The sequence below is a fragment of the Salminus brasiliensis genome, chromosome 1 (assembly GCF_030463535.1).
Source record: "Salminus brasiliensis chromosome 1, fSalBra1.hap2, whole genome shotgun sequence".
NCBI lineage: Eukaryota > Metazoa > Chordata > Actinopteri > Characiformes > Bryconidae > Salminus > Salminus brasiliensis.
This window is the reverse complement of record NC_132878.1, coordinates 14810127-14821388: the sequence shown is the minus strand read 5'-3', so window position 1 is coordinate 14821388 and position 11262 is coordinate 14810127. Positions and strand designations below refer to the sequence as shown.

Sequence of the window (11262 nt, the reverse complement as noted above, 5' to 3'; positions counted from 1 at the left end):
CAAGTGTCCCAATACTTTTGTCCATAAAGTATATCACTCAGTGCTGGTCCACCAGATTTGACGTAGCCATGGGTGCTTAATGCTAATAGGCTTTCAATAACTTTCACTGGTAACTTGCTGTCCAGTGTTGACCAGAAGGGGATGGGTTCCTCTTCTGAGTCTAGTTACCTTCAGTGCCCCCCCCCTGCATTTAGGCAGTTTTTTCTGTTACTGTTACCCTCGGCTGCACTCAGGGGGTGGTCGTGGTGTGTGTGGGGGGGGGTCTTCAGAATTATTGCAACAGTCAGACTAAGTGTCCAGTTATAGCCCTGCTCTTTAAGCACTCGGCCCGTTTGCAACTTCTCCACTGTTGCACTTTGTTCCTGGTGGCCCTCAGTCTTCCTGCGTGAAAGTGGAAGCCCCCTGCCCCACCCCACCACCACCCCAACACACACACATGCACAACCCTCCTTACACCCTTCAGAGAGTTTAACCAGAACAATCTGTCTGGAACTGGCCCAGGCCAACTCTCAGCAGAGAAAGCAGGAGGAGGAGGGGAGGATAGGTTCTCAAAGGTTTTCCCCCCTCTAACACCAGCCAGCCATTCTTCAACTAGCAGTCTCTGCGGAGGAACCTACACCGTGGAGTGGGAAGATACCTTAGAAGAGACTTTCTCTGATCCCTGTCAATTAAAACTGACTTTACTCTGCGGTTGTAGAACATTTGACTCCAGCTGGAAGTGCCGACTATTTTCATATGTGACTTCATGGTGAAAGGTAGGTTAAGAATTACACAGTTCCTTCTGAGGGTTTCTGCTTTTTTAAGTCACAACGCAACTGGAAAGAATTCACGGTTGAGTATAATTCCAGACACTGTGAAAGTGTGTCAGCTTCTCAGAACTTTCAGAACGCTCTGAAACTGGTAACAAACCAAGGAGAAGCGTCTAGCTTACGCAGAAGATACATTCCTCACTGGTTCATAGTTTACTTTGGCTTTAAAGCGTGATGATTTGCAAAGAAAGGAAGTCTTCATGCTGTGAAGTGTTCTTGCCTAAATTTGGAAATGCTTTGATGCAGGCTGAACTTTGGAGCAAGAGGATGATTGGTTCTTTCTTCCATGTGTATTCTTCCTTTGTGTCTGTGTGCTGGAAGTGAAAGGGTAAACGTCTGGATCCCGTCTCCAGAACTAACTTCTTGCTCAGCAATGATTGCAATGCCTAAGTTGTGCTTCAGCTCAGGAAACTCTAACCATAATAGGTCACATACAAATCTGCTGTGTGATTCCAATGAGTAATCTCTGCAGCTGCAAGCTACTTTATTAAGGCATCAACGAAAGGTTTAAATTATATCCAAAGAATGTTTCTAATTCAGTTCTTGAGGAAAGTTCTAACAAAAGAATGGTTCACAGCAATGTCATTAAAATGGCAAAAGTGGGGTTTGCAAAAATTGTTGTCATGCAAAAACCTTGGGATAATTATTATTATTAGTATTATTTTTAACTTTTTTTGACATAATGTATATCTGGCAGTGGGTCTTTACATTGTACATTTTCAATGAATGCTCCCAAATGATTCTATTACATTGACTTCCATTCCATGATTCGGCTTGGTTCAAATGTTTTTCCCCCCTTTCTCCTGTAAAGTTACTATTTTAATAATTCTAAGTCTGCCACAATATGGGTTTCCAGAGCATATTTTGTTTTGAATATACTTAAAGTCGATATTTTACAGCGCTAGTTTCAAATCTGGTCATGGAGTACCCCTGCCCTACATGTACACCCACGTCTACATGAGTTAAAGCAACAGTATGCAGCATTTTTCCTTAATTTTCCCACTGCGGGACTAATAAAGGACTAAAGGACTATCTTAATACAACAGCTTCAAAATCATTGTGATGCTCCACTGACCTGTAATAGGGAGAATAGTACCTCTATTGTTGCTACACCGGGCTCAGACTCTGGTGAAGTGGGCAGGACAACACTGTGTAGAGCTGTGTAACCCTGAGTCATTTTCATGTAAAATCTGGTAATATTACTCCTCAGTCTCAGTACCTTTCACGTGATTCTTTTACTTTCAGTGATTTTTTTTTTATTATCTCTCAGCTTGTGAAATGCACATGAAAGGTGTGTCCTCTAGCTGTGGCTCAAAGTGTGAATTACACTTCTGGACTGAATGGGGAGCTCAGGAGCAAGAAACACTAATTTGCATAATGCTGCTTTAAAATGGGGTTTTCAGCGGGGTCAAAAATAATACTACTCCAGCACCAGGGTTGGGGACCATTATTATGAAATAGCATGTCTTGCTTCTTTGTAGGCTACATCACCATTTCTATTTGACCAAGTGTTGTCCTTTTCTGAATGCAGGCATCCAGTTGGAGGATGGATCACTTAAGGCTTTGTTGCTTTCTCACCTGGGCTGTAATTCTACAGCAGAGTGGAACCATATATGCCACCCACCTCTTCCCCAATCTGTCCATTGAGAGTAGTGGGGACTCGGAAGAAGGTAAATCTGAGATGATACCCAGCCCTAGCGTCATGTCCAACGGTCCAGAAATTCTCGAGCCAACAGTTGTCAGCACCGAAGAAGAAGAAGTAACCCATATGGAGCACTACATCTTGACCAAGATGGCAGACTTCTTGAGACAAAATCTCTTCCTCATTCTGGTCGTTACCTGCCTGCTTGTGCTTCTTGTTTTAATTGTATGCTCAGCAGTTGTGCTGAGCAACAGGAGGAAGGTCAGTGCCTACTATCCCTGCTCTTTTCCCACCAAAATGTACGTTGACAAGACAGATAAGACCGGCGGTGGGCAAGTCTTCAGCAGTGTTCCTGAGAAACTGGCAAGCAGTTCTGCTGAAGAACCCGTCAACTCGGTCAAGCAGCTCCATGAAGACATCATGTTAGCCACCAGAAACCTTCGGACCCCAACTAAAGCCCCATGGAAGGAGGAGAAGGATGAGAAACCTGCTGAAGCAGAAAGCAAACCTCCAGCTAATGAGGAAGGAGGAGAAAAGTTTTGTTCATGTGAGGACAATAACCCACAGGAGCCTGTCATCAATGAGGCTATGGAAGAAATGAACTCCAGAATGTCCCAGGACGCTGAGCCTGTATGCTACATGGAAAAGACTGACCCATTCATCCCTGACCCCCCTTCTGAGAGTGAACATCCATCTGGCTCAGACAGCTTGGAGACACAAGAGGGAACAGACAAACAGGAAGTTGCTGCTTCCCCATCATTCATCAGCGAAGAGATGACAGCATTTTAATTGTATAGAATTAAAGAGCAATGTGCAAATCTCCAATGGCAAGGGTGCATGTACATGTCTTGAAATGCCTTGTATCATTTTGGGGTATAAAAAACGGATTTATATGTGGTATATCTAATTTGGATACCTAAAAGGCCTTCGAGCAACATTATGCAGCATTCTCACCTTAAAATAACAGCTTCAAAATCATTGTGGGATGTTGCTACTCTTGGCTACACTCACAAGAAACTGCATAGTGCTGCATAACCTATTATTCATGTCATATTCATGTTAAATCCTGTAATATTGCTCTACAGCCCCAGTCCACATACTTCTTTTACTTTCAGTGATGGCCATGTATCTGTCAGCTTGTCCAGAAATGCTTGTGTAAAGTGTGTCCTTCTTGATGGGTCGCTAAAAGTATGAATTCCACTTCCCGACTGTAAGGGGAGAGCCCAGAGCTGCTCTGCTAAGATCTTCTAGGCTTAGGAGGCTAAAGTTAAACGTTCAAAGACTGTGTGTTAACATGGATAGGAGAGAAGCTACGGGCTCTTTTACATGTACACATATAGAACAGCCTGCGCTTGATTATGCAGAATTCCATGTCAGCCGAACAGTGAGTTGTTTACACGCACCAAGACTTGTTTACATAAATAGACCCCCACCTTTGCTTTTGGCAGACCCCCCAGCTTGCCTGTTGGATCCAAGGATACCACAGCCTGCTAGCTCATTTGCGGTCTGTAGACCGTGTGTGTACTCCGAAAGCCACATCTTGGTCTTGTGAGCATCAATTACTTTTCATTTTTAGGTCTTTAGAGAGTTGATTTAAGGAGCCCCTGATTGCTGAGTGTTAACACAAGGTTTGAAGAGTCAGAGAATGTAAAACGCTTGAAACTTTGAATCCGTTTCCTAATGGATGTTAGTAACATGCCTTAGCCTCATGAGGTGAGCTCTGAGACCTTGTCAAAGAAAATCTCAGCCACTAAGGTTGTCCAGATCTTTGCACCGGCCACACTGATGGTTTAGATTTTGTTGTTTTGTTTTTTTTGTTTTTTTATGTAATGACAGACAGAGTAACTGTGCATTACGATTAGCTGTAATTGTTTTATATCCATACAGAGAAGCAGAGGTTTAACACTTCTCAAGCTTTAACATACAACTGTACACAGAGAACATTCAGAAGACAATCGGTTCTGCTGGGTTCGGTTTGGTTAAATCAGTTGTAAGGACATGACTACACTAGGAAGCAGAACCAGGCCTATTTTTGTCAGCTAACATATGAACGCTAATAAAGTTAGTGGTGGATACATTTGATATTTTCTCATATGGAAAATAACCTACATCAGTAGTGGTACAGTGACCTTATTACAGTATAAGGAGCTTTATTTACCCTATATACTATATTATTTACTACATCTGCCAAATATTATATTATATAAAATATTATAATTTACATATTATATATAAATATAAATATCATCTATACTTAAGAACAGTGTTGCTGATAGAACCGAGGAGCTGAAGGTTTAGTGCTATCCTGATTTATGTACATATTTAGAATTAATTTATTTGAATTGGTTTGTGAAAACAGCTAAATATTTGCACTTGCAACAAGATGTGGAATTCTGATGTGTGATTACAGAAATGTAACAAGTTGCAAAATTCCAAGATGTCATTATGCAAATATAACAAAAACAGAATTTATTTATTTGAGTTTTGGTGTAAAAACAGCTACAAATTTACACTTGCAGAAGCTGTGGAATTCCGATATATAATTACAAAAATGGTGTGGAAGTGATGCGTAATTATGCAAGTGTAACAAATTGTGGAATTCGATGTGTAATAACACAAATATAACTAATTGTGGAATTCTGGTATGTAATTATATGTCATTACACAAATGTAACTAGATGGGATTAAAATATGTAATTACAGAAATGTCATAGGTTATGGAATTCTAATATATAATTACAGAAATATCTGTATATTCTATATATATATATATATATATATATATATATATATATATTCTGATATGTAATTATGCAAGTGTTACAAATTGTGGACTTCTGATATGTAATTGTATGTCATTACACAAATGTAACTAGATGGAAAATTTTAATATGTAATTACAGAAATGTCACAAGTTATGGAATTCTGATGTATAATTACAGAAATATTACCAGTTGCGCAATTTTGATATTTAAATTATGCAAAATTGTGGAATTCAGTCAACAGAATTTATTTATTTGAGGTTTTTTTTTGTGTAAAATCTTGCAACAAGCTGTAGAATTATGATATATAATTATGTAAAAGTAACAAATTGTGAAATTCTGATATGACAATTGCACAAATATAAGTAATTGTGAAATTCTGATTTGTAATTACACCAATGTAACAAGTGAAATTCTGATATGACGATGGCACAAATATAACTAGGTGTTGAATTTTCTTATGTATTTACGCAAACGTAACGATATGTAACAGGTCTTATTCTCATATTACGAACCATGTAACTACTCTATATTCAGCAATTAATGAATTGTATTCCATTGATATTATATTTATTAACCATATTGAATTATATTACCCTGATGAATAAGTAATAAGAGTACTGTTAAATAAGGGTAATGTTTTTGACACATTTCCTGTGTGTAAGCAAGTCAACTAACTATGATTATTACAACCACATGCAGTTTAGTATGTGCATACTTTAACAAGTCATATTAGTCCAATTGTGTGATAGACTGAGGCAGAGACTGGAGGTTTTGTTGCATCTATGTCCTAAAGCTCAGTGCTGGGGGGTTTATTCCCCTCTAGCCCACGCCTGGCATTAGGCATGATGCCAGTAGGTTCATGTATATCTGCTCCAGAGAGTCCTATGTCATTGGCCGTACTTCTGTACAGGGATTAGACGAACTGTGTGTGTGCGCTTTTGCACATCTGTGTCAGCAACGAGTGCAAATTAAAGTAACTGAATGCATTCATTAGAAGGGGTGTTCACAAACATATATAATAAGTGTATAATCCTTTAAGCAGCAGACTAGGGATCTGAAAACAAAGCTAATTAATGTCTACAATGTAGAGTAAGGCCATAAAAAAATAATTCTGGAAGCAAATGTGACACTGAGACAATTCTCTCAGCAAATACTGCCCATGGCTCAGGGCATGTGCTTTCAAGCATGTACATATTCAAGCCTTGCTAGGCTCCCTGTCCAACCTGTGGATACTGAGACAGCTGAAGTTTATTCCTTAAGACTGTAGGAAGACTGTAGAAAACTTCTTTTAAAGCAACATTATGTAATATTTTTATCCTAAAGGAACAGCTTCAAAATTATGCTAACGTTCCACTGACCTGTAAGAGGGGGACCTCTTACAGGTCTGACCTGTACTCTGGGCTTGGCACGCTACTAACTTGACAATGTAACTTAAGTGGAGCGAGAAAGACGAGATCAGTGTAATGGTACATAACCTGAATCATATTTGTGTAAAATCCTGTATATGTTACTCTACTACGTCGGTTCACATGCTTCCTTCATGTTTAGTTTAGTGTATCTATATCTCTGAGCTTGTCCAGAAATGCTTGTAAGCGTGTCCTTTAGGGGTGGCTTAAGGTGTGAATTACACTTCCCGACTGCAGGAGGAGCCCAGGAGCAAGAAATTGTTCCAGTTCTTGCATAATGCTGTTTTAAGGCCTGTGTTTTCAGAATCTAATTTGCACAGTCTCTGTGTATCATTGCTGGAGTTCTGTATGTATTTGTGTATATTTATATGTTTTAACACCTTGGTTCTGTCTTTTGGACTTTAACTATGGATATGTCTTTATTATTTCTTGCCTACCTGCATTTTTAGCCCTCCTTGCTGTGACCATGAATATTGGATTGCCCAAAATAAAGCTATTTAGCACATGTAGCCTGCCTTAGCCAAATCAATGCACAGGGTCAGTCAGGGACGTCAACAGAAGTTGCAAGATTCAGCCTTCTACATACCTCAACATGCACCATCAACTGCTTAGAAAAACACACAGTCCTCTGCCATGAAGATCATGGAAAATCTGTGGGTAGAGCTTAAACATGATGCAATTGGAAGATGGTCCAAGAATATGGTTGGTGAAGCCTAGTGCATAACATCACTTTCTTCTCCACAGCAGACTAGGGTTCGAATCCCTGGTTGGGCAAAACACACCACCATTAAGAACCATTGTGCAAGACTCCTAACACTACATTAACCTACCAGTGTAACGTGATGCAAATGCAAGTCACTCTGGATAAAAACAATTATCCAAATGCCATAAATGTAAATACTGCAGACCAGGAAGCCCTTTTGCCTCCTGGAAGAGTGGATAAGTTAATCAAACATGCAGATTTTTGCAGATCCTGCAGGTGTGTTTACTTATTTTCACTTCAGAAATGAAGAAAAGGGCCAAACCTTTGCACACAACAGCACATTTGTGTTGAACTTTAACAGTTATATACATAATCAAAATATTCAGGCATTATAATGCATTCACAGTGGTTAGAAAATCACTGTCTCTCGGGAGTTCCCCATTATGTGCAACCAGCAGATGGCGCAGCTCTGCACTTTCCCTTCTCAAAGTACAGTGTGTGATTTCTGTAAGCTGCCCAGAGTTGCCAGGTTTGTGGTTTCCCACCATTTGGGCTAGTTTTATTTAAAATGCAGACACAGGTGGAAATGGTCTCGTTCACCCAGACCAGAACAGTAGACCAGTTGTTTCCAACCCTGGTCTTACAGGACTCCCATGCCTTGTACATTTTCATGTATTTACTCTGATTCCTGACGTATTTCATCTGTGCAAATGTGAAGGTGAGTGAAGACCCTGCTGAAAAAATCCCAGTATGGGTTGTCCAGCATGACCAAGCTAGTTGACCAGCAGGACCATCATGACCAAGCTAGCCAGCCCAAGCTGCTCAGGCATCCAGCATGACCAAGCTAGTTGACCAGCATGACCATCCTAACCAAGCTGGTTGACCAGCAGGACTATCATGACCAAGCTGCCTAGCTCAAGCTGCTCAGGCAACCAATATGACAATGCTAGTCAACCAGCATGACCAGTATGACCACATTGGTCGACCAGCATGACCACCAGTATGACCAGGCTGACCAAACTGGTTAACCCGTTTGACCAACCTAGCCCACCAGTTTATCAGCTTGATGATCAGTTTGGTCAAGTTGGTCATGCTGATAGACCACATAGTCCATCAAACTCAAGAGAAACACACACTATGCTGGTCAAGAGCTGGTTCACCATGACCATCAGAGACGAGCTTAGACCATACAAAACCAGCAACCAGCATGAATTGGTCTTGTTCTGGATTTGGCAGGGCATACTTGACATGCTAACTTGACAATGTAACTTAAGTGGAGCGGGAAAGACAAGATCAGTGTAATGGTACATAACCTGAATCATATTTGTGTAAAATCCTGTATATGTTACTCTACTACGTCAGTTCACATGCTTCCTTCATGTTTAGTTTAGTGTATCTATATCTCTGAGCTTGTCCAGAAATGCGTGTAAGCGTGTCCTTTAGGGGTGGCTCAAAGTGTGAATTACACTTCCCGACTGCAGGAGGAGCCCAGGAGCAAGAAATTGTTCCAGTTCTTGCATAATGCTGTTTTAAGGCCTGTGTTTTCAGAATCTAATTTGCACAGTATCTGTGTATCATTGCTGGAGTTCTGTATGTATTTGTGTATATTTATATGTTTGACACCTTGGTTCTGTCTTTTGGACTTTAACTATGGATATGTTAAAGGGCACTTGCTCACGTCGGCCCTTTTCCAAGCGGTGTTTCACCCAGTCGGCCTAGCGTCAATTTGTAGCCTTTTTAGCCTTTCTTCCATGGGCTACGTCCCAATTGTGATGTAAACACTAATACAACAAGGTAAATTCCATATACCAATTTTAACAGTGCCAATCTGGCAAGTTAGTACAATAAATATTAACCTACTAACCCATTTTGTACTATTTTATGATGAAGCCGCTGCACTTGCATCGTTCCTTTCCATTTCACATCCATCTTTCCACGTCCATCTTAACCACACTCAACAGCTGTGCCTCAACCTGTGCCCTGTTCACTATATAGTGCACTTACATCGCTAACAATCCCAAAATGCACTGCAATAGGTAGTTAACCAATAATGTACACTAGCGAACATGGAACAGCCATAACTCTGAGGAAGACTGACGTTCGGATTGCTTATGCAATCTGCTGTCGCACAGCAATGATTTCACACACATAACAATTCTGATCCCTTTACAAGTGCTCTAGATAGTGTCAAGTCAAGTCAAGTCAAGTGGGTTTTATTGTCATTTCAACTACATACAGAGTACACAGTGAAACGAAACAACGTTCCTCCAGGACCATGGTGCAACATAGACAGTGCATACAAAACACAAGTGCGGACAGACAACACAACACAGTACAGACAGAGAATAATAAATAATTGGCGGTAGTGTGCAAATTATGCAATGTGCAATAAATATTGAGTCCAGTGAGGTAGTAAAGTTATTAGTGCAAATGCTTGTGCAAAAAAATGGTTGGAGAGAGAGAGAGAGTTTGTGTGTGTGCATGTAACAGAAAAGACATCAGTTCAGAAGTTGAGTTGAGTTGAGAAGTCCGATGGCTTGGGGGAAGAAGCTATTGCAGAGTCTGGTCGTGTTGGACCGGATGCTGCGGTACCTTCTTCCTGATGGCAGGAGGGAGAACAGTCTGTGTGAAGGGTGGGTGGAGTCATCCACAATGCTGGTTGCTTTGTGGATGCAGCGGGCAGTGTAAATGTCCATGACGGAGGGGAGAGAGACTCCGATGATCCTCTCAGCTGTCCTCACAATGCGTTGGAGGGTCTTGCGGTCAGAGGCTGTGCAGGTCCCAAACCAGGCAGTGATGCAGCTGCTTAGGATGCTCTCTATGGTCCCTCTATAGAAGAGGGTGAGGATGGGTGGAGGGAGACGGGCCTTTCTTTCCTTTAGGGGCAGTGGTGGCTCAGCGGTTAGAGCGCCGGGATATCGATAACAGGGTTGTGGGTTCGATTCCCGGGCTCGGCAAGCTGCCACTGTTGGGCCCTTGAGCAAGGCCCTTTACCCTCTCTGCTCCCCGGGCGCTGGAGTTGGCTGCCCACCGCTCTGGGTGTGTGTGTGTACTCACTGCCCCTAACACGTGTGTGTGTGTGAGTGTGTGTTCACTACCAGATGGGTTAAATGCGGAGGACACATTTCGCTGTACAGTCCACACTGTACAGTGACGAATACGTGCACCTTTATCCTTTATCCTTTCTCAGCTTCCGGAGGAAGGAGAGACGCTGCTGGGCTTTCTTGGCTGTAGAGCTGGTGTTCAGGGACCAGGTGAGGTTCTCCGCTAAGTGGACACCAAGGAACTTGGTGCTCTTAACGATCTCCACAGAGGAGCCGTTGATGTTGAGCGGAGAGTGGTCTTGTCTTGTTTTGCTGAAGTCAACAACCATTTCCTTGGTCTTCTCTTCATTCAAGTGAAGGTTGTTGACTGTACACCAGTCTGTCAGCTGCTGCACCTCCTCTCTGTATGCTGACTCGTCGCCTTTGCTGATGAGATCCAGCACAGTTGTATCATCTGCGAACTTTATGATGCTGTTAGAACTGTGTTTCGCAACACAGTCATGAGTCAGCAGGGTGAACAGCAGAGGACTCAGTACACTGCCCTGGGGTGCCCCAGTGTTCATTGTGATGGTGCTGGAGCTGCTGTCCCCGAACCGGACTAACTGGGGCCTCCCTGTCAGGAAGTCCAGGATCCAGTTGCAGAGGGGGGTGTTGAGGCCCAGCAGGCTTAACTTCCTGGTGAGATTCTGTGGGATGATGGTGTTGAATGCAGAACTGAAGTCTATGAACAGCATTCTGACGTAGGTGTCCTTCTTCTCCAGGTGGGTAAGGGAGAGATGAAGGGTGGTGGTGATGGCATCGTCCGTGGAGCGGTTGTGACGATATGCAAATTGCAGGGGGTCCAATGAAGAGGGCAGTTGGGTCTTGATGTTCCTCATGACTAGCCTCTCGAA

At 42.1% G+C, this 11262-nt stretch overlaps 1 protein-coding gene across 1 annotated transcript; it reads left to right on the top strand.

Annotated features, from left to right (window-relative positions):
- The first annotated feature begins 593 nt into the window (after positions 1-593).
- On the top strand, positions 594-5156 carry tmem119b (transmembrane protein 119b). The gene is made up of 2 exons (XM_072692823.1): positions 594-755; positions 2341-5156. Exon 2 carries the CDS (start codon positions 2356-2358, stop codon positions 3238-3240), a length of 885 nt encoding a protein of 294 aa, XP_072548924.1. The 5' UTR covers positions 594-755; positions 2341-2355; the 3' UTR covers positions 3241-5156.
- Positions 5157-11262: the final 6106 nt, after the last annotated feature.

What these genes read in the sequence shown, in the direction of transcription:
- tmem119b (XM_072692823.1), top strand. Translation starts at nt 2,356, where the DNA reads ATGGATCACTTAAGGCTTTGTTGCTTTCTCACCTGGGCTGTAATTCTA.